The 24,416-nt window shown below is 44.6% G+C and overlaps 1 protein-coding gene across 1 annotated transcript in view; it reads right to left on the reverse strand.

The window, feature by feature from the left end:
* Nucleotides 1-19,826: 19,826 nt before the first annotated feature.
* Nucleotides 19,827-24,416, reverse strand: part of FIG4 (FIG4 phosphoinositide 5-phosphatase) — a 136,995-nt gene continuing 132,405 nt past the window's right edge. Inside the window, exon 23 of the mRNA XM_060167971.1 lies at nucleotides 19,827-20,183. Coding sequence (XP_060023954.1) covers nucleotides 20,006-20,183 — 178 coding nt within the window. The 3' untranslated portion in view covers nucleotides 19,827-20,005. The remainder of the gene's footprint in view (nucleotides 20,184-24,416) is intronic.

The raw sequence follows: 24,416 nt of genomic DNA on the forward strand, positions 1-24,416 counted from the left end.
GGGAATCAAGAGTCTATTGAAGAAAGCTGCTCATGTGCAGACAGACACACCTGACCTACCTGGGAGCACACGGCAATGTGTGCAGCTTCCAGAACTGTCCATCACCTCTTCCAAAGGGAGGGAATTAAGTCTCAATGAGGAGGTAAAGCAGATCATTCTTCTTTCAATGAAGGATTTATTTAACCATAACAATCATCAGTTAGCCTTATTGTTTGTCAGTCAGGAGAGATTCTGACAAGCATACTTATCTCAACATAACAAAAAGTACCACGGGGGTAAACCGGTAAAAGGGAACGTATTTTAAACTGATTTTAAAAGAGCAAAACGTGATTTCAAGAACAACATGTTTGGGACACGAGGCCAGCTTCGCCTTCTCTGGCCACTCTAGCAATTTCATTCCGAGCAGCCAACCCCAGAGACACGTGTGAGGACAACTGTGACACACGTTGCTTTCCAAAAGGAGAAAACACTTCTGACTCAGCCTCTGCTAAACTCTAGGAAGGAGAAAACTGAGTGAGGAAGAAAGGCTTTACGGTGAGACGTGGTAAGATACAGGATGATTTTCGAACTCTCCACCCGCAAAACTAAAGTCAGAATCTCATCTTCAAGTGGCAATTCATTTATGCACATGTAAGAAAGAACAAAGTCTATTTGAATCCTGAGAGGAGTCACTTTTCTATGGAGAAATGGATTTCATGTAAAGTAATTTCAATTTGGACCTACAAAATCTAAAATAAAGCTCTTCTGAGGACAGATTACAGTCATATGAATTTTGCCACAAAACAAAAGAAGGACTTTTCATGCCAGACCGTTCATGCCAGATGCTTCCAGCCTTCCCAACAGCATGGCAGCAGCATGCAGGATGGAAAAGTCCAACGAAGACCAAAGCATCTCTAGGTTTGACAAAATGAAACATAGTTTCCTCTAACGCATCTAGATTTATACAAAGGGTCTTTAAGAAAGCATGTCCTAATGAGAAAAAAAAAAAAAAAGCATGTCCTCTCACCATCACATGCACACCGCTAGGAGGGTCACACTCACATTAATGTGAACATTTTCACTTTGCTCTTACGTGTGATAGCATGGTCAACAAAATTTTATTTCACAGGATCTCATTTTTTGCTGATACTTATGATCTATTACGTCTCACGTTTCATTCAGATTGCTTGTTTTCAAGAATTAAAATCTACAATGCCCAGCTGTAGTAGGGAGGCTTCTCCTTTCTCAGTGACTAGGGCATGATGGGTGCATACATAGCCCTGGTTTGAGATGATGTTCAGGTACCAGGTTAGCAAGTGCTGGTGATTATACATTATCAGTGATCTTAAGCCAACATTTAGTGAATATTTATTGTGTGGTAGACCATGCCCAATGCGTTACAGGTATTATATTATTTCTTTCAACAACTCTCTAGACCAGATGAGAGAATTGAGGCTTAGAGACAGTGAGTGATTGTTCAAAGCCCCATGGTGACTTGTAAGTGATGAGGGCCTCAGCTCATGCTCTTAACTGTTACATATTTCTTTTCTTTGGGTCTGAAAATTAGAGCAGCCTCTAAACTTTCTATCACATATTAGCTTTTCAGTGCTTTCATGTAATATATATTCTCTTCATTTACATGCTCCTTGAGGTCATTAACCTCTTTCTGGAGGTTAAATGTTATATTTGCTTTGCTATCAATTTGTAAGGTTTTCCTTGCACAGCTAAGGTTGTTTATGTGCCAGGAACCACAGCTACCTGTTTTACACACATTACCTCGAAACTTCACAAGACACCAACAAATTAGGATTATTATCCTTACTTTACAGCTAAAAAAAAGGTTATGAAAGAAGACCTAGGTTCCAGATCTTCATGAAGATTCTGTTCTTATCATAAGGAGATGGACCTCGGGGAAGCCATATTAAAAATAAATTTTAAAAATGAAGATCCACGTTGGATCTATAACCTGACATCTCCCCTGCAACTTGGGAGTATTCTTGGATTTGGGAAGACTGGGGTGAGATCCCACACCATAGCAGCAAGCTATCGCTGTAGATATCTGTATGATCAGGCCACCCATTGACTAGGGCCTGCTTCACCTACTCCCTTCTCACATTACTGCCCTTCCTACATACTTGCCCCTGACCCAGCTGGTGATTGTTCTAATCTATTAGAATATCTCCACCTGATAGCTTTTCAAAGGGGTGGTGAGGGTCATGCCCCTTTGTTAGTTTCCCTGGTAACCCATGAGCCAACCTGACATCAATTCCCTCTATAAGTGGTAACCTCCCCCTACCCCCGGGAGGAAAAGCTGCCGCCAAGTCGTGCCCTGCTCTGTGCTGCTGTTTGCCGCACAGGGTGGAGTGTCACTCCAGGACCTGGCTTCAGACATGTAAGTTCCCCCAATCCATGGAACCATTGATGTCTCTGTCGCTGACTCTGGCCTCTTTATTCGGTCTCGAAGCTGGGCCCGTACAGGCCTTGCAGGCCTGCGGAGTCCAGCCCAACAACTGGTGGAGTAGCCAGGGGACTGAGGAAACTCCTGTGAGTGCCGAGATGTTGGGAAATAAGGACGGGGACTGGAAACCTGTGGGAGCGTCCACTAACGGGGGGGGCCCAAAAGTTCCAGGGGGCATCCTGGGGTGGCCGTCCACTAGTTTGTGGGGCCCCATGGTGGCTGTTCTTGATGAGTGGGGGGCGCCAAGTGAGTACGGAGAGCTCATAGACACCCCAACGCTCTTGGGGAGATGTTGGCCGCCATTATGCTACCGAATTAAGTCATAGGGACCCTGCTCGGGCCTTAGCCTGGCCAAGGCTCTCTGCCTTGGCAAGGCAGTGTTCTTTTTACATTCGAGTTCGAGTAGGTAAATAACAAAACCGAAGGTGAGAAGGACACAGCACAAGCTTTATTCAGTGGCCAAAGAATGGAGAAGCTGGAACTAAGTTTATAGATCAACTTCTCACCCACCTGGAGAGAGGGATTTAATTTTAAAGAGTAAAGACAAAGGGAGGAGGATTGAGTCTGATGACAGGGAGGCGTATGTGTTAATCTACCAGGGAAGGGACAGGGTTTATTCTGAGGGAGTGGGGTGCCACCCCCTTTTATCCTTTTTTGGTCCTTAACGTCCAGTCATGGCCTCTGGTAGATGTGTCATTTAATATGCTCCTGTGTCATTTAATACGCTAATGTTGTAAAATCAATGTATAATGAGACTCCAGGTCTGTTGGAGGTCAGATTTGTCGCCATCTTGGTCCCAGCTGGTTCCATCTGGGGTTTTTTGTTTGTAGCTTCCTTATCTCTGGACCCTTTAACTTAAGGATTTATGTTAACTCCTGCTAAAGGTGGGGAGGGGGTTGGCAGGTTTTGAGCAAGGATATTCCTGCTAAAGGTGAGGGTTGATGGGTTTTGAGCAAAGACCTGGAGCAGCTCTGGCAACAAATACCCCCTTTCCTCGTTGTTGCTCCTCATTCTTGAGGGGCACTGCCCTTCCTACATACTTGCCCCCGACCCAGCTGGTGATTGTTCTAATCTATTAGAATATCTGCACCTGATAGCTTTTCAAAGGGGTGGTGAGGGTCATGCCCCTTTGTTAGTTTCCCTGGTAACCCATGAGCCAACCTGACATCAATTCCCTCTATAAGTGGTAACCTCCCCCTACCCCAGGGAGGAAAAGCTACCGCCAAGTCGAGCCCTGTTCTGCTCTGTGCTGCCGCTGTTTGCCGCACAGGGTGGAGTGTCACTCCAGGACCTTGCTTGGGCGAAAGTCTGTCTTCTGAAGCTGCTTCCTGTTGAACGTGGGTGCGGTTTTCCCCTGGATTAGAGGAGCAGAACTATTACCTCACCAGCCTAAAATATGTCTGATGGTCACCCAGCTGCAGTCCTAGTTGCTGGTACCGTTGTCTTAGTATCATCTGAAGTTTGATGGCTTCAAACTGTTTGCTAATGAAGTTGATAAGGCAGTTAAGGAGGCAAGGCCCAAAAGTAAGCAGGAGGATAATAGCAATTAGTGGGCCTAGAAATGGAAGAAACCAAGTTAAACTGCAGAGGCTCTGTTTGACCATATTCTAGACAGAGCTTGGATCTGGACCTTGTGTGCTATATCTATGTAATCGCTGAGCTTGCTCATATATCTTTTTTATGTTTACCTCAATGTGACTAGAGTTATTAACATGTGCAGCATATTAACACACACACACCCCTCCTGTTTGTCAGCCAGGAGATAGTCAAGGGCTAGCCTACTATCAAGACAACGTTTGCTAGTGAGTCCAAAGAAGTTCAGAGTCCTTGTAAGGCATCCCCTCTATTTTTAGACAAGTCCTCAAAGGCCCCCTGTGAGATTTTGTAAAGTGATTTCATGGTAAGTGAAACCTCCCCAGGGGGCCACCAGTACAAGAGCAAATCCCTACTCCTGCCAGAATGAGTCCTGTTGCCCTTTTATATCGGGGCTGAGTGATATTAGGTTCCGATACTAGGTTCCGAGAACTTAGCTGGCCTAGCGTCCATTGTCCCCCAAATTGGGCATTATCTAAACAAGGATAGGCTAGACCCCATCCTGGAGAAGGGAAGGAGGAGTTGGGGTTGTTCTCACGGGGCAACTGGTTTATTCTCGGGCCACAAAGGAACAGGTACCCAGGGGGAGCACATGCCTGGTGCACTTCTGAGGAGTTGAACCACCTCCCTAAGTGGCTAGCCCAAGGGGGGGTTTCCTTGCAGTGTGGGGAGAAAGGCCCACCTGCATAGCAGGCGTCACTGGGGGATTCTTAACTAGTGGCTTTTCCCCTGGCCTCAGGAGGGCCACATACTAAACGCCAGACGATAGGCATTTTCCCTCCCCAATAAGTGCGTCTCCTATCTGGTTCTTGTGTGTATCCGTGGAATTAGCCCAGAGGGCACCAATGGGCGAGTTTTCCGTAGGCGTCGATCCCAGGGCACTTAAGTTGTGGGGTGATGGAAGAAGCATTGCTCAGAGTCCAGTGCAGCCCCAGTGTGTTATTGCCATTCCCTCCCTTAGGTAGGGGCAGTGGCAGCAAGACTGGTTAGAGCGATGGCACGTCAGAGTGCTTTGTGCCAGGCCCTTCGGGAGGGGCCTCCCATACACGATCTAGTATGGGCTTAACCTGAGCTTTCCTTTAGGGGCTGTTTGCATTCTCAAAAGTGCTATGGGGAGAAGGGAGACCCAGGGCTGATGAATCTCTTGACATAGTTGGACTAAATTTCTTTTGAGAGTTTGATTTGTTCTTTCTGCTTTTCCTGAGGATTGTGGTCTCCAAACGGAGTGTAAACTCCATTTTATTCCTAGGGTTCTAGAGACTCCCTTAGTAATTTGAGAAGCAAAGGCGGGCCCATTATCACTTTGAGTGGATTTAGGGAGCCCAAATCCAGGGATTATTTTCTTGGGCCTTAGAGACCTCCAAGGCAGTCTCAGTTCGGATGGGGAGTGCCTCCAACCAGCCGGAGCTGTCAGTCAAAACCAGCAAATATCCAAAGTTTCCTCATGGCTGGGGCATGACTGTAGACAATCTGCCTGTCTTGACCTGGTTATGTGCCTCTGTACTGGGTGGAGGTCACTCCCTTGGCCTTGGGCGGGGGTGGGGGGGCAGGTGGTGAGTGTTGGAGTTATTCTGGAGGCAGATAGGGAAAGCTTCAACCACCTGTTTAAGGAGACTTCAGAAACTGGGTGTAGTCATGGATTTGATGAGCCATTGATACAGGGCCTCCTGCCCGTAATGTGTGCTCTGGTGAGCTTCCTGGAGGGCTTGGAGTGCGAAAGCTGACGGAAAGAACGGCCGCCCGTGATCCTTAACCATCCATCCCAGGTATCCTGGGCCTTTAAAATAGCCCCATCTCAAAGACTTTTTTCTTTCTTTTGGGGTGTACATGGGACTGTAGGAGTTTAGGGTCTGGGGGAGCCGGTAGGAGTGAAGTCTGTCCCCACCCGCTGCTGTTTGTTTTAGCTGCCGTGTCTGCTCTGTTATTGCCTTTTATTATTTCTGCTGCTCCCTTTTGATGGCCTCTATAGTAAATAACTGCCGCCTACTTTGGCGTGTTGCGTAATCTCCACCCCCCCCCCCTTTTCATCCGTTTATTTCCCGAGGTCAGCGTTCCTCTCTCCTTCCAGATGGCCCCATGGGCGTGTAGGATTGAATAGGCCTATTTAGAGTCACTGTAGATATTGAGGACTTTCCCCTTCCCCAGTTCTAGTGCTCTGATTAGGACAGTTAATTCAGCCCTCTGTGCAGAGCAGCCAGAGAGCAAGGCTTTAGCTTCCACCACTTCAGTGATGGAAACCATCACACATCCTGCCTCTAGTTTTCCCTCTTTCACAAAACTGCTTCCATCAGTGAACCGTTCCAATTCTGCATTCTCTCTAGGGGAGCTCTTTAAGTCAAGCCTGCTGGAGTAAACCTGTTCTGTAACTTCCTCACAATCGTGAGTTAATTTTGGACCTGTCTGAGGTAGCAAGGAGGTGGGGTTAAGGATGTTACAGGTCCTCAGAGTCACAGGGGGTTGTCTAGAAGCATGGCTTGGACTTGGAGCCTTTGACCAGGGGTAACCAATCTGCTCCCCTTTCCTTTAGGAGGGGTTGGAGGTAGTGTGGGCTCCAGATGGTCAGGGGCTGTCCGAAAATTAATGTGTTAGCCTCTCTGAGAAGCTGAGTGGTAGCAGCTACAGCCTGTAAGCTTGGGGCCCTCCTTTAGCAGCTTGGTCCAATTGTTTAAAAAAATAGCCTGCAACCTGAGTCAGAGGTCCCAGTTTTTGTGTAAGCGCCCCAAGGGCCGTTCCTTCCCTCCCACGTACGTATAAGTGGAAGGAGCGGCTCAGGACAGGTAAAGCTAATGCTGGGGCTCCCAGCATTAGCTGGGATGAGATGGTTTTTCAATGCCTGGTCACAATCGGGGGTCCACTCAACAGGGTCAAGGTCCTTCCCTTTTAATCATACAAGGGCTTAGCAGTTAATCCAAAATCGGGGATCCATACGCAGCAGAACGCATCCCTCCCCAGGGAATCTCGGAGCTGTTTTCTCATACGAGGGGGGGACATCTGGCAAATCAATTCTTTCCTTGGATAATGTCCTGTGCCCCTTTTCTATTATGAATCCTAAGTATTCTACCCGCTGGAGGGAGATCTGGGCCTTTTCCTTTGAAACTTTACACCATCTCTCAGCCAGATGACTTAAGGCGTTAACTGTGTTATGGTGGGAAAGCTCTTTGGCGGGGCTGGGGATTAGAATGTCATCCACTATTGAAGTTCTAACTCAGGGTCATCAAGATCCTCAGATAAAACCTCTCTGAAAAGGGTAGCGGAATTTTTAATCCCTGGGGCAGAACTGTCCAGCACAATTGCTTTCTCATGTTTCCAGGATCCTGCCATTCAAGTGCAAAAATGTGTTGAGATTTCAGGGCTAAAGGCACACAAAATAAGGTGTCTTTTAAGTCTAATACTGAATACCAGATCCTCTCAGGGTTTAAGGTAGAGTGTAATGTGCACAGGTTGGGCACCATGGGATGAATTTCCTCCATAGCTTCATTTACAGCTCGGAGGTCCTAAACTAGCCTGTTTTCCATTTGGTTTTTTTTATCGGCAGTATCGGAGTGTTGCAAGGGGACTGGTGGGGTCTAAGGAGCCCTTGTTTGAGTAGCTTTCTATTATAGGCTTAATGCCCCTAGGGCTTCTTTGCTTAAGGGGTATTGTCTTTTATTTGGGTGATTGTAGCCAGGTCCCAGCTTGACAACAATTACTGGTGCTCTCCGGGCTCTGCCCACAGTGTGGTGTCATGGGCCCAAATGGAGGTTTTAATCTCCCCAAGGTTAATTGAGCCATTATTCTTGGCAGAGGGCAGTAGCGCTAGAGCTACAGAATGGCAGGGAGTTCTAGGTATTTCAATGGTAAGGTTTTTGTCTCTGAGATAAATTGTAGCTCCTAATTTATATAGTAAGTCTCTTCCTATTACAGGCATTGGGCATTCCGAGACACATAAGAAAGAGTAAGATAACATTTTCCCTTCCAAATCACACTCAAGGGGCTCTATAAAATTGTGCTCCTGTGGCTTCCCTCCCACTCCCATTATCTTTATCTTTGGTCATTTTGCCTTGTCAGGTATTCAAGACTGAGTAGGTGGCCCCTGTGTCAACTATAAAGTCAAACTTTTTACCCCCTAAGTCAGGGTCAGCCAGGGCTCCTCGGGGGCAATTTCCAGGGCACTCTGAGGAGATCCTGGGCCCTTCAGTCCTCCTTCTCTTTTATGTGTGCTACCGGTGAGGATGGACCAGGACATGGTGGTCCACTTAGTATCCTTCTGAGACGTTTGGGGCCTTCCCTTCCAGTGGCCCTCCTCCATGCAGTGTGCCCACTGATTGATTGGCTTGAAGCCGTTCTCTCCCTTGTGCATATGGTCTTCAAAACCTGGGGCAACTCGTAGACATCACAGGGTCCTTTGGGGAGGGAGACATCATCCTTGGGAGGTCCACTGACCCTGAATCACTGAGACCAGAGAACTGACAGCTCGTTGCTCTCGTGTATCTCCCTTTGCATCAGCCTCCGGATCCCGGTTGTTGAACACCCAAGATGCTGATTCTGCCAGCCGGGAAGTGGACGTGGTGGACTCTATCTCCAACTTCTGTAATTTTCTCTTAATGTCTGGGGTGCTCTGGGAAATGAAATGGGACTTAAAATGGCCTGCCCTTCCCCTGACTCCAGCTTTACATTGTGTAGCTCAGAGGCACTCTCTTAGGCACTCAAGAAAGGCCGAGGGATTTTCCTTCCATCCCTGGATGACTCCCTGAACCCTACTCCAGTTAATGGGTTTCTTTCCAGCTGAATGAATGCCCTTAAGAATCAAATCCCTGAAATGTGTGAGGTGCTGCTGACTGCTTTGCTCTTGATGGTCCCACCCAGGGTCTGTGTCAGGAATGGCCTGGACTCCAGGCTGGTATACGGCATGCCCCACATTATTTTGATTGGTCTTATCAGCTTCCTCCCTTGCATCAGTTAAAATCAGTGCCTTTTCTTCCCCAGAGTATAAGATGCTTAGGAGGGTTTGGACATTTGCTCAAGTGGGATATTCCCCGGGCTAAATTAAGGACTCCCTCAGGGTCTTCCTGTAAACCCTTGGATTGATGGATCCTTCCAGTTGCATAGATCTGAAGAAGATAAGGGTACATAAATGGTGGGATCCTTCCAGTTGTATAGATCTGAAGAAGATAAGGGTACATAAATGGTGGGATCCTTCCAGTTGCATAGATCTGAAGAAGATAAGGGTACATAAATGGTGGTGAGTCTGCCCTCTCCATTGGGGGCCTCCTGAAGGGGGATAGCTTGTTTATTCCAGTGGGCTGGTACTGAACGCTGCTGTGGGTGTGCATTGGACTAGTCCCTGAGGGAGGCCCACTGAGAAATGAAGGTGGGAGAGTCAGGGAGGGGGGCTCACCTGTTGGGGGGAGGAGGAGGGGGCACCAGGTGGGGAAGTGGTGAATTTGAGGGAGTGGAGGACGTTGGGGATTCAGGAGAGGTAGGGGTAGATGTAGATGACTCAGGAGTCTTGGGTGAACTGTTGGAAGGTGAGGCAGCTATCCTTGGCAGAGGGAGGAAGTCAAGCGGATCCTCAGGCTGAGATTCCAATGATGGGAGAGTGATGTTTGAGCTATAGCCTCACCATTTTTATGGAGGCCCTTGTTTTGGCTAAGTGCCATGAAAAATTGGACATGGGGGATCTCATCCTATTTTATTAAAAAATTTTTAAAATTTTTATTGGAGTATAATTGCTTTACAATGTTGTGTTTCTGCTGTACAGCAAAGTGGATTAGTTATACATATATCCACTCTGTTTTAGATTTCCTTCCCATTTAGGTCACCACAGAGCACTGAGTAGCGTTCCCTGTGCTATACAGTAGGTTCTCATTAGTTACCTATTTTATATAAAGTAGTGTATATATGTCAATCCCAATTTCCCAATTCATCCCACCCCCCCTTGCCCCTCTTGGTAATCATAAGTTTATTTTTTACATCTGTGACTCTATTTCTGCTTTGCAAATGAGTTAATCTGTACCATTTTTCTAGATTCCGCATATAAGTGATTATACGATATTTGTCTTTCTCTCTCTGACTTACTTCACTCTGTATGAAAGTCTCTAGGTCCATCCATGTCGCTGCAAATGGCATTATTTTGTTCCTTTCTATGGCTGAGTAATATTCCATTGTATATATGTACCACATCTTTATCCATTCCTCTATGGACATTTAGTTTACTTCCATGTCCTGGCTATTGTAAATAGTGCTGCAATGAACATCAGGGTGCATGCATCCTTTTGAATTATATGGTTTTCTCTGGATATATGCCCAGAAGTGGAATTGCTGGGTCATATTGTAGCTCTATTTTTAGTTTTTTAAGGAACCTCCATACTGTTCTCCATAGTGGCTGCACCAATCTACATTCCCACCAACAGTGTAGGAGGGTTCCCTTTTCTCCACACCCTCTCCAGTATTTATTGTTCGTAGATTTTTTGATGATTGCCATTCTGACTGGTGTGAGGTGATACCTCATTGTAGTTTTGATTTGCATTTCTCTAATGATTAGTGATGTTGAGCATCTTGTGTTTTTTTTTTAGCCATCTGTATGCTTTGGAGAAATGTCTATTTAGGCCTTCTGCCCATTTTTTGATTGGGTTGTTTGTTTTTTTGATATTGAGCTATATGTGCTATTTGTATATTTTGGAGATTAACCCCTTGTCAGTTGCTTCGTTTGCAAATATTTTCTCCCATTCTGAGGGTTGTCTTTTTGTTTATGGTTTCCTTTGCTGTTCAAAAGCTTTTAAGTTCAATTAGGTCCCATTTGTTTATTTTTGTTTTTATTTTCATTACTCTAGGCAGTGGATTGAAAAAGATCTTGCTGTGATTTATGTCAGAGTGTTCTGCCTATGTTTTCCTCTAAGAGTTTTATAGTACCCAGCCTTACATTTAGGTCTTTAAAACATTTTGAGTTTATTTTTGTATATGGTGTTAGGGAGTGTTCTAATTTCATTCTTTTACATGTAGTTGTCCAGTTTTCCCAGCACCACTTATTGAAGAGACTGTCTTTTCTCTGTTGTGTATTCTTGGCTTTGTCATAGATTTGGTGGCCATGGGTGTGTAGGTTTATCTCTGGACTTTCTATCCTATTCCACTGATCTATATTTCTATTTTTGTGCCAGCCCCATGCTGTTTTGATTACTGTAGATTTGTAGTATAGTCTGAAGTCAGGGAGCCTGATTCCTCCAGCTCCTTTTTTAATTCTCAAGATTGCTTTGGCTATCTGGGGTCTTTTGTGTTTCCATACAAATTGTAAAGTTTTTTGTTCTGATTCTGTGAAAAATGCCCTTGGTAATTGTTAGGGATTGCATTGAATCTGTAGATTGCTTTGGGTAGTATAGTCATTTTCACAATATTGATTCTTCCAATCCAAGAACATGGTATATCTCTCCATCTGTTTGTGTCATCTTTGATTTCTTTATCAGTATCTTATTTTCTGAGTACAGGTTTTTTCCCTCCTTATGTAGGTTTATTCCTAGGTATTTTATTATTTTTGATGTGATGGTAAATGGGATTGTTTCCTTAATCTGATCTTTCGTTGTTAGTGTATAGGAATGCAAGAGGTTTCTGTGTATTAACTTTGTATACTGCAACTTTACCAAATTCATTGATGAGATCTAGTAGTTTTCCAGTAGCATCTTTAGGATTTTCTATGTATAGTGTCATGTCATCTGCAAGCAGTGACAATTTTCTTTTCCAACTTGGATTTCTTTTATTTCTTCTCTGATAGCTGTAGCTAGGACTTCCAACACTATGTTGAATAAAAGTGGTAAGAGTGGACATCCTTCTCTTGTTCCTGATCTAAGATGAAATGCTTTCAGCTTTTCACCACTGAGTATGATGTTAGCTGTAGTTTTGTCATACATGGCCTTTATTATGTTGAGGTAGGTTCCCTCTAAGCCCACTTTCTGGAGACTTTTTATCATAAATAGGTGTTGATCATCCCATTTTTCTTTAAACACTGGCAATAGAGGTCCATTTTAGAGTTTAGAGAGCCGTTGGTTGGCCAACTTTCTCTATCCTCCAATTTACGTCGGGGCCATATGGTGCTGCAAAAGAAAATAAGCTGTCTCTTTGTTAGTGGGTGGTACTAGAATAATTTCCAGTTACAGAGAATGCACCCTAGTGGCTCTTTTGCCAGGATAGAGGCTTGGTTACCCATATTGGGGAGTTGTTATTTTTAGTCTGTTTCCAACTTCTCAGTGGTCTCTTCCTAGGGTTGGTGGCAATGCGGATCCCACAAGATCTGGCCCACACCAAGCCGTCTAGGCGCTCTAACTGAAATCTGAACCAAATCTTTGCAGGGGCTGAAAGGGGTGACGCTGTCTAAGAGGGCCTTAGTTATAAAGTCCCCTCTTAAGTCAGCAACTAGATGTTCCTAGACCCACCGTGGGGCTGGAGGAGATACCTGATGTGGGTGAGTGCTTTCAGTGAGCAGCCCCCAGAGATAGGGTGAAGGGCGAGGGGGAAATAAGGGTTCTCTAATCAGATAAATTGCCCAGAGAGCCTCTCCAGCAGTCAAGGAGGCTTGTTCAGAAAGGGCTTGTCCCTGCTCAGTTACGGGTAATCAGGTAGGGAGACTGAACGCACATTTGGGTGTCCAGTTCTCTACACTCTCAGCTACAAGGATCCACGGACTTTCGACAATGTGGGGGTCCTCATCTTCCTTCCCCAGCCAGGCAAAGTGATTTTCCTGAAATCTAGCAAAAACAAGGATTTTTAAAGGATCTGTCTCAGAGGAGAGATCCCTAGGCATCTGTGATGAAGGGTAGTGTGGAGAGACCTATCTGACAGAGACATATACCCTGCCTTGGGATGGCAAGTTAGGGCAAGATGAACCAACACAGAAGACATGCTCTTGCATTTTTTACTATACCCAAAAGGTGGGAACACCTCAGGGGTCGGGGCTGTGAGGTGTTTTACAGTGTGCCTGCTTACACGGACACTTGCTTCTGGCCAGCAGACTGCCTAATGATCATCTACCCTGGTCCGTGACCAATTTTACTTTCACGGGAGTCTTTTTGGTGGTGAGTCTCCTAGTGGCCTTTAAGTGCCCAGCCTGTGCCCACAGATGCAGCAAGTATTGCCAGGAGCATTAGGACAAAAAAACCCACATAGAACAGAGATTGAAGATTCACTTGCATCAAAAACGGAGACTAGGGCTTAGGTCACACACACAAAACAGAGAGATATTCTTACTGTATGATGCCCTCTGGAGGGCTTCATGTCCAGTGCAATCCCCTTACAGGGAACTGGTACAACCAGATGACCAATTGTATGTCACCTCGCCCCTCACCAGAGGACTGGCTCAATTTAGACAACCAACCACCCAGTCCAGTTCTCTAGACAGAGGTCTGGCTCCAACTAGATGGCCAAGATGCTTTCCCTTAGCCAGCTAATCCCTACAACCAATCTTGGCTTTATCAGCCGAAGTGTGGTCGGGGCCCCCTGTGTCGGGTGTCCCTTGGACACTACCTCAGTCGGTAGCAAGCACCCTTGCTATAGATGTGCTAGGGGAGGGGATGTCTACCTGGGGAGCACTCCACTTGATCCTTGGCGGCTTTTCGATCTCAGGCTAAATTTAGGAGCCCTCACTGGCCCAGAGGTCACGAATTGGGGCCAACTGCCCAGTTGTTTAGCCAGCTTTGTTGGCCCTGAGTCAGCGAGTAAGCCCTGAGTTACCTGATGGAATGGGCCCCACGTTGGGCACCAACCTTTGTTACCAAATTAAGTTGTATGGACCCTGCTTGAGCTCTCGCCCGGCTGAGGCTGTCTTGGCAAGGGAGGGTTCTTTTTCTGTTCGGGTTCGAATAGGCGAATAACAAATCTGAAGCTGAGATCCACACATTATAAGCTTTATTCAGTGGCCAAAGAAGGGAGAAGCAGAACTTAGTTCACAGATCAACTTCTCACCCGCCTGGCGAAAATCATTTCATTTTAAAGAGTAAATACAAAGGGAGGAGGAGTGAGGCTGATGAAGGGGAGGCACCTGCATTAGTCTTCCAGGGAGGGGGCGTGGCTCTTTCTGAAGGAGTGGGGTACCACCTCCTTTTTATCCTTCTTTTGGTCCTTAATGTCCAATCATGGCCTCTGGTAGATGTCATTTAATACGCTCATGTAGTAAAATCAACGTATAATGAGACTCAGCGTCTGTTGGAGGTCAGATTCATTGCTATTTTGGTCTCAGCTGGTTCCATCTGGGTTCTTTTGTTTGTAGCTTCCTTATCTCTGGACCCTTTAATTTAAAGATTTATGTTAACTTCTGCTGAAGGTGAGGAGGGGGGCTGGCAGGTTTTGAGTAAGGACAGTTTTGCTAAAGCAGGGGTTGGAGGGTTGTGAACAAGGACACTCCTGCTAAAGGTGGGGAGGGGGGTTGATGGGTTTTGAGCAAAGCCCTGGAGCAGCTCTGGCAACAACTACAGTGGGGAAAAAGGTTAGACAATAAGATGGTGGCAGCGATCTGTGGGTTGGCTATTGCTTTTTATATTAAGAAAAGCCACAGAGGCTGAGCTAACAGCTGAGGTGAAGGTTAACTTGAATGCTGATTCATGTTCCTCTGAAAATGAGGCATGTGAACGTGAGTGAATGATACGTATTGTCTATTACTGTCATTTGTTTAAACTGAATTGGCTATTTAGGGGGAAAAAAATCCCTGAAAATGTCCAAGATGGGACTCTTTTGACATTCTAAAACTGGTTTTTTCATATGCCCTTAGAGTAAGTTAGCTTTCTAGAAGGAATTGATATTTCTTGTGCCTTTGAGATGTAAATGATCTATCTGGGCTCTCAGGAACTTTAATCATCTGATCCCTGAGAGTGAAGAGAAAAAAAAAAAGACCATTTTAAATGCTAGAAGGAAAACTGTGAGATCTGTCTATATAGATATACATATGTCCATGTATTCCTTATAAATATGATGTGTCTCTGCCTCCAAATGACATTACCAAGACTGGTGTGTGGATGAGCTCTATTTATTTGGCTTAAAAGAAAATAAGCACTTATATAAATTCTCAGAGATATAAAGGAAACTAGCCATAATGAATTTCAGGTGCATATGATCTGGGAAATATTCAGTACTGAATGGATACCTGGTATTAAAACTAGTTTAAGCTTGTTGGTTTCATTAATATAGGCTTATCTTTAGAGTTATGAATGTTAAGTATAATGTTGTTGTTGTACCTAGGTTTACTAGAGATCAAGTAAGACCTTATATCTGTTGCGAATTTGTCAGCAAGTAAAATAACTTGATATGATGACATTTAAAGCAAATGTAAATGAGGTAAGAGCCTCTAGGTAAACTCTATAGGAATAATCATGTTTTTGGAATGTCTGTCTAAAATAGTCTGTCCAGATTTGGGTATCTTAAAACTAAACTAAGTTAAATGAAGGGAATTCATTGACTATCTGGGTCACTTCAAATAGGATAAAGTACTGGAACATTAACTGCTGGGTGTGTCTAAGTTACCTACTTTTGCCTCCTTAGAATAGGAAGACTAAGGCATAAGTCTTGCAATCAGGAAATGTGGGGATGACAAAACAGTCCACAATTACCTGCTTCTTGGTTTTTGCCAGAGATTAAGGCTTTTCAGGGTTAAGATTACAATCAGTTATAATTCTAGTTACTGTAATAAAGTTTCTTTATCAATTACATTGTAATCGGGTGTTTAACCATGCCTTTTTAAGTCTTTTGTCGTTTATAGACAGTTATTGTTGTACTCTGACGTTTTTGCAAAAAGTGCTTCATCTTCAAGAAAGTTCACAAGAACTTTTTGACAAGTAGAGGTCTCTGATAAATTTCAGATCATACTGATGAACTGGCTAAAAAATGAGAGAATCTTAATGGAAAACCTGATGGCTTCATAAAAAGTTAATGGAAGGATTGGTTACTGAGTGAACTGGTGAATATCGTTAAAATTTTTATGGGTTTTGTCTGGAATATTACTGGATTGATCTCTGTTTTCTAGATATAGGGAAACCCTTCCCCTCAAGTTAGTTATGACTTACGGCAATTTGGCAAACTACACCTGTGGGTAGAATTGAAACGTATTTCTTTTCTCTCTGCCTGATCCCTCCAGAAACTGGAGACTCGTAGTTCTGAGCAGCCCAATCAGGTGAATGGGAAAGACTGTCTCCTGGCATGTGCAGGAATCTCGGTATTTTGGGACCTCTAGAAGAGAGAAATCCACTGAGGTGGAGTCTGATGGCAGGCCTTTAGCATGGCTTTCCTGGCTTTGAGAGGCCTTTTGGGAATTCAGTCTGAGACTCCTTCTGAGGAGTTCCACCACAGCCAGTTTGGAGGAGCCTATGTGGTCAACTGACCAGACTTATTTTGCAAACAAATTAGTCTTGATTTGATTGTGTCTGGTGGAAATAAGGGTAGTTTTAGAGAGAAAAATATTATGTTTCAGTGGATGTTAAATTCTAGTTCTGCTAATTGAGGTCTAGATTTATGAAAGTTATTGCATTAGCCACACTTTTGTCCCGATGTTCAGGAGGAAAAGAAAATTATCTAGTTATTAGAGTATAACTACTCATGACGTGTAACACTGCTTGCTGTAAGTCTGCTTGTGTAACAATTCAATAATTGGTAAAATGTATAGCCTCGAATTCTGCATCAACTACCTCTGAGCTTGTTCATATCTCATCAGTTCTTCCCCAACGTGGATAACTAGGCAAATATAAAGGAGGTCTAACACAAAGGGACATGATCTGGACCTAGGGCAGGCCGGCAGCATTCACCCTGGCTTTGTGGGATAGGTACTTTGGGCTATCGAAAGTTCTGCAATCAAAAGGGGAAATTATGGAAAAACCTTCACATGTGGAGGTATGGGGAAATCATTCAGGTTTACACATGGTTTAACTTAAACTCTACTGAACACAGTGGCCTGTTTTGTGGCCTCCTGAACATGCGTTGCACATCTACTTTGGCCACTAAGGAGGGGAATGCATTTGAAAGTCAAAATGGAGTAGCTGTGCTTGTTACAACAAGGGTAAAACTAGGTGGTTATTGTGAACATGATTTTAGACTCATTCCTGTATTACTGAAAACCTGAGTTTTCTGAACTGTATTGCAGACCAGGACAGAAACCACAGGCGCTCAGAATGCAGTTACTGTTTGTATATTGCTTAATTGTCATGATCTCCCCTGTGTGTTAGATGGCTTACATTTCATCCTGAGCAGAGGAAGTCTACTCAAGGGCTGAGCATCAACAATGGCCTCACTGTGAAATGAGTCTAATTGCTGGGTCTACAGTGAGATACTGTTGGCGTCTTCCTCTTCCTCTGGACTTCCATGAAAAATTGACCCAGCTAATGCAACCATGTGGGGATGACTGACAATGGGGAGGGGGGGAAAGACTGACCATCTTCCTGTCCTGCACGCCAATATGTCACAAAGACCCCTGTCAGTAAATGTTAACCATACCACGAATCAGACGTTTTAGCAGGGTGACTGCCTGTGAGCCTCCCTGGACTGTGCAGCGTGGAGTGGAATAGGCTGGCTTCTGGACACATAAGTCCGACTAGTGGGATTAATTATTTTTTGTTTGGAAAGACCTAATGGGTCCACCCCTAGTGGCACTGAACATAACATGGGGTGGCACACTTGTAACTGTGCTGACTCCCGGCTAGGCCACAGGAATGTTTTAGAGCTGGGCCTTCCCTTCCCCATGAGGGTGCGTCTGGGTCTGTGAAAACCAGGGGTGGCCTTACCTTTCTGGTAACTGGATAGGACGCAGCTACAATGACTCCCTCTCCATTGACCTGGTAAGTGCTTGGCTCCAAAACTGCCCACGTCCTGGCGAATGACTGTTCTTAGCATACTAGGTACTATCTTGCTTTCGATTCTCTTTGGCGGCAGCTGCCTGTACTGTATCGTGGTATCTGGTTGCAGGGCCCCCACCCACCAGCCACTGCCCCCACCCCTGCCACATACCTGACCCCAGGAATGTCGCAGAAGAGAGCTGGACCAAGATTGTTAGCGTTGTGCAGGGTATGCAGAGGGGGAGCGTAGGAGCAGGCCGCCCAAGGTGGCTGATCTCCTGCTCTCTGTACGTCCCCCGCTCCACCAGCGCCTGTCTCACCTACCCCCTACTCACATGACCGCCCTTCCTACATACTTGCCCCCCAGCCAGCGACTGTTCTAGTCTTTAGATTAGGACAGCTCCACCTGATAGCTTATCAAAGGGGTGGTGAGGGGCCTGCCCCTCTGCTCGTTTCTCTGGTAACCGATGAGCCACGTGACATCAATTCCCCCTATAACTGGTAACAGCCCCCCTCCCTGGGAGCAAAGACTGCCACCACGTCCTGCCTGCCATCAGGCCCACGTGGTGGGGTGTCACTCCGGGACCTTCATATGTGTAAGCTCCCCCTATCCGTGAAATCATTGGCGTCTCTGTCGCTGACTCCAGGCTCTTTCTTCAGTCTTGAAGCTGGACCTATACAGGCCTTGCAGGCCTGCGGGGTGCAGCCCAACAATATCCAAACTGTGCCAACCAAAACTCCTCTTGCCAATGGTTTCATCATCCTTTAATCCTGACTTTATGATGGCATCGATCAAAACCATCTGTGAATTTTATCTGCAACACAGAACGCTGCATAGAATCCCAGACTCTCGGGGTTGGTGATACCTTAAAGGTCACTTAATTGGTGATACCTTAAAGGTCACGCAAGCAGACTTAAAGCAAGCAGTGTTACACATCATGAGGAGTTACACTCTGTAATAACTAGATAATTTTCTTTTCCTCCTGAACATCAGGACAAAAGGCTGATCAATTTTCGTCCTTCCTTTAGATGGCTTGGTTTTCTTTATTTTATTTGTGAGAAGGGAAAACTGAGAACTTGTTTTATTAAAAAAAAAAGCATAGACATAATAAGGTCAAATCATTTGTGTAAATGGATCCTAAAAGCTGAAATCCTAAAAGCTGTCAGAAAATGCAGAAAGTTGTCCACATTATACTTGGCTGTGGAGAACAAAACCATACGTATACATGGCATGTCAACCCTGACTAGACATCAAATATCAAATTATGTAATGCAACTGCTCACCATAAAAGCTATGCAGAGTAATAAATTTTTTTTTTTTTGGTGGTACACGGGCCTCTCACTGTTGTGGCCTCTCCCGTTGTGGAGGGCAGGCTCTGGACGTGCAGGCTCAGCGGCCATGGCTCACGGGCCCAGCCGCTCTGCAGCATGTGGGATCTTCCCAGACTGGGGCACGAACCCATGTCCCCTGCATCTGCAGGTGGACTCCCAACCACTGCGCCACCAGGGAAGCCCAGTAATACATTTTTAATGTTTTATTTTGATATAATTTTATATTCACAGAAGTTCAAAGAACTGTTTACTGTTTTCCAGATTTACCATTTATTAATATTTTGCTGCATTTGCTTTATCATGTGTTCTTTTTCCCTGAACCACTGGAGAGCATTTTGTTGACATCTTGTCTCTTTATCTATAAATATTTCAGTGTTTATTTCCTAAGAACGAGGGCTTTCAAAAGAACACATTTTTTAAATCAAGACATAAAGTTAACATAACCATCAGAATAAATTTTTTAAAATGTTAACTACAAAGAAAAATACTCTGCCTTCGTTTCACACAGGAGGAAAATTTTGGCCTGTTTTGCTTACTATGATATTCCCAGACTCTACCATAGGGCCTGGCACACAGCCGGTCCTCAATAAATACCTGTTAACATCTTAGTGTGATGGTGTGATACTAGATTAACCACATTTCTAAGCAAAGTATCTCTAAAATAAAGCAAAGGCAACGACAGCAAAATATTCAGTAATTTCTTTACTACCAATGATTTGTAATTCCCCAGTTACAAAAAGAGTAAAGCCTTCTGATGTAAAGGACTGACGGGAAATTACCTTTTTAAGATGAGACAAACAAGTTAGAGCATAAGTAAATGGGACTTTGTTGGTCCCCCTCTGGGCCACTCTGGGGACCTGCTGTCTCTTCACAGGTAGCGGTTTCTGATGTATTCTCGGTACATGGAGGTGTCTTCTTTGCCCAGGGGCTGCATGATACCTTGACTGGCCTGGATGTGGGCTTGGAAGATCTCTGTAGATTTTCTGTCTACTTGAGGAGGCTGAACTTCATAGATGTTGTCTTGGGAGAAAGCTGAGATAGGTGTTCTATAGAAGAGAAGCGAGGACAGAGCTACATTAAAGAAAATAAAGGACCATAGGGACCTTGACCTCAAAAGCTCTTGAGAGCCACTGACCTTGAACAAGTGAACTTAGTAGTAACAAGTGGTGCTAGTGACCTCCCTGTTCCCTGTCGGTTGGCTTCCTCCTCTGCCTGAAAGAGCAGAACCAGCACTTGCCCAGGGAGCCTTCCCTGGCATGCAGGCTGGAGGGGCACCCCTCCTCTGTTCCCGCAGCCCTGGGCACACCCATGTCTGTGTGCCCATCTGCCTCCCTCACATGACTTAAGTAACCTGAGGTAGGGGCTGTACAGACTTTTCACTCTCTTTCCTTGGTACCTGGTATGTACTCAATAGTTTTCTTAAGTAGGACTTATTAGTAGGAATCGGTGAAGTAGGGATACTAATAATTCCTACCTCATAGGTTGATGGCAGGAGTAAATGAGTTTATATCTGCAAAGTGTTCCTTTAGCGTAGTGCCTGGCACACTACTAGTGCTCAATAAAAGTGTACTATTGTTAGTAATTACCAGTGCACAATTCCTTAGCTGCAATTCTGAAATCCTAAAAGCTGTAATAACCAAACGTTACTTTGCCAGCAAAACCCGACTCAATTGAAACTCATCTGGTGGTACAACATACAGTACTCGGCCCACTTCATGTGAATATTAATGTGTTTATTTATCAGCCTCAGATCACACTGGGGATGTTCTTATAAGGTATATGCCAACACCCCCAAAATTCTGAATTCTGAAACACATCTGGCTTCAGATTTTTTGGATGAGAGTGTACATCTGTAATAGGCAGCTTCCTTCCTTTCTGGGATGATTTGAAAAGCACCCAAGAACCTCTCTATTCAAAAATATCCCTCCATTCCCACCCCACCTAGACTGCCATAGTGCTTGAAATTTCCATCCACCCTTGGGGAAGGCGCTGTCTCCAAAAAAGGCCTTGTTAAAATGCAGCTGGGTGCCTGACACACGCGTAACTCATCGCAGCGTGAGCACCTGCTAGTTGTTACCTCCTTGGCTGGGGGCAGGCCCTGTAGGGATGAATCAACCACCAAGTCAGGTATGCTGCAGAGTGAGCGTGTGTGGGAAGGTCAAGAAGAGGCAGGCCATGGGTAGGCGAGGATGGTACGCTACACCCTGTGAGGGACTGGTGGTACAACGACAGCACACTCCCCCACTTAGCCCAGGGCTGGCCCTGCAGAGGAGTGGGGGGGTTGGTTCTCCACATCAGGGTACCAAGACCACAAAGAGAAAAGATCTGGAGAATCTATTCTGCTGGGCTGGGACCTCAGTCTTGCTCATGTACATCTTATCAGAGGACCAGAAAGGCATCCTGGACGCCTGGCTGTTTGGTGAGCTGGGACCCCTGGAGCTGGGGGGGATTCCCTGTAGTCAAGCAGAACTGAACCTCAGACCCAGCTAGGACTGTACTTGCAACGTCAACATTTTGTGGGACACTAGGAAGGTGCAGTGAGCGACACACAAAGGGAGACAAGAGTTGTCCAGTAAAACCCTCCACCCTCATAGGATGCGTTACAATTACACTTAGGTCTTTCTTACTCTCCTAGAAAACAGTCAAGGTAGCTCCCTGTACTTTGCCTTTAGAAAACTAACACATCCTGCCTTGGCTGGAGACTCTGCTTAAAATCGCTGTGAGATAAAATACAACTAAAGGTGGAATATTCTTTCTGGAAGTCAACCTCAATTGTTTTGACCTTGGGGTAATATATTTAAACTCAAATTTGGTAAATGGCTTATGAAATACTCATTTTTCCAAAGCACTCTAATAATTTCACATGATCTTAGACTACACCCTTATTTAAATAAATAAAAACCAAAGGATAGTAATTTACTCGAAGTTTAAAAAAAAAAAAGACCCAGGTGAAAGAATCCTGAGCTGAGTCAATCTGAATTCCAGCTTGGCAGCAGTGCTTGTCTTCAAAATACAAAAGTAACGTTATAATTACAAATGGTTGGGATGATTAATATATGAACTCTTCTCAATTTTCCCTCACAAAATCATAGCAACTCTTCAGTCATGTACATAATTCAAAGCAAGATGCTAGAATTCTTTAACGGTTGTTAATATTCAGGGTCAAACCATTTTAACCTGAACACTTAAAAAGGAGGCTTCATTAGCGGTTTTAGAGATTGTCATCAAAGTGCCGGCCACAGCAACTCCTGGACCACACCATCCACACCTGTCTAGTGTCTACACCCTCCATTTCACAGATGAGACATTTAAAGTCAATTTAAAAATGGGACTAATGGTTTCTGTGCTTTGAAGCTAGACCTCTGCCTGCAACCCTGTGTGCATTAACCAAGAGCTTTCCAGCAGGCATCACACCAGAGAGATACCATCTGGGAACTAAACCTTAATGCAGCTGAGAAAAGGAGAATCCAAGTCATCAAGTCATTGTTTTGTCCTTTAGCAGCTCAGCTGAATACACGGGTGGGCAGGCTGTAGGGGGAACAGCAGCAGGGCTGGGACAACCATGAACAGGGCCACAGACCAGCCACTTCCACCCACTGCCTGGGGTTTCTTATCAGTAAATCAATCAGGAGTCCTCACCCTACTTCTCAGTAAACTGCTTCAATGCCCCGTGGAGTAATGAAAAACCACTACAAACACTCTAAATGTGAAATGTCAACATCAGCCTTAAATGGTATCAGACTGAGTGGCAGGTGGGTTTAGGGCTTCAACACCACCTCACTGTGGTGTTGATTCTGCTACTCGCTAAAGTTTGAGAATCTTTGGTCTAAGGAGACCAAACTGTAATCTAAAATGCTAAATAAAATCTTATTTGTGGTCAGTCAACAGCATTGAACATTTTTAAGTAGAAACTTTCTTCTGAAATGATATACTACCACTAATCCTACATTGAGCAGGCATCATTTAACACTTAACTGTAAAGACATGAGTAGCAATATTACATTTCCTAATGTCCTCACACTTGATTTCCCCGTTGGCTTATGCAAGGCAAGGAAGAAATACAAAAACATCCAGGACCCTCACAAGGGGCTGCTGGTGGGCACCTTGTCTCTGAGGGGCACTGGAAAGAGATGGAGGTAACCCCAATAACACTTCCAACACTACATGTAATAGTCTTTTTATTAGCTTAGATGGCATTTGTTTCTGGGTGAAAAGACCAGTGTTTAAACACTAAATGATGTGGAAATTGTAAGGCTACTTTCTTTTATTCATTCCAGTAGAGAGAGATGGCTTATTATTGCGCTTTCATGGTGGAAGAAACGTCCAACATATCTCTCCTGTCCATAAACAGAATTTTTGTTTTCAGCTTCTCCCCATAGTCCTCAAAGGGATAAGACTTATTGCCCTTAATTCAAATGCTAGTAGTCTTTTTGGAGATGAAGTATTATAATTACAAATTTGCAGGCTCATTTTATCTACAAAACCTAGTCCCATCTTCAAGGAAGCCTCTGTATTTCCTCTCAAGGAATGTTGCGGTCATCTTTAGTTCATTTATGGGCTCACTGTACTCAACACCAAGGATTGATGACACTTAGCCTTAACTGCAGTTCCCATTCACAGAAGAGAAACACTTTAGGCAGAAATTCATTAGACACACTACATGTTTTTAAAGAAGATCCTTACTGGTGCCCTTTTATGCTCGCTCTTAAATGTGTTATTACTCGTTTGGTTATAATAAGACCGTGTCCTATGGTAATGGTATCTTACACTTGGATGCATAACGAAAGTTTGAGTCCCTTTAAAAGTTCAATTCCCATTGAGGGTATTTCTGACTTATACATATTGAGTACCCAATAAGCATATGTTGGTTTGACAAGAAAATATTTAATTGGTCAGACTGAAATGTCTTCTGGATTTAGTAATGATATGACGATTTGTGGTTGGTGATAGAAGAACTAGATAATACTTGTATAATTTCAATAATTTTATACATGTGATACTTCTCCAATATGTTAAAATCTTATACTTTTTCTAGGATGAGCATTTTGGCACACACCAAACCCATTTGGCTTTTCCAGAAAATTTAGTAATGGTTCTTTTTTTTTTTTTGCGGTACGCAGGCCTCTCACTGTTGTGGCCTCTCCCGTTGTGGAGCACAGGCTCCGGACGCGCAGGCTCAGCGGCCATGGCTCACGGGCCCAGCCGCTCCGTGGCACGTGGGATCTTCCCGGACCGGGGCACGAACCCGTGTGCCCTGCATCAGCAGGCAGACTCTCAAC

The sequence above is a fragment of the Lagenorhynchus albirostris genome, chromosome 12 (assembly GCF_949774975.1).
Source record: "Lagenorhynchus albirostris chromosome 12, mLagAlb1.1, whole genome shotgun sequence".
Classification (NCBI taxonomy): domain Eukaryota; kingdom Metazoa; phylum Chordata; class Mammalia; order Artiodactyla; family Delphinidae; genus Lagenorhynchus; species Lagenorhynchus albirostris.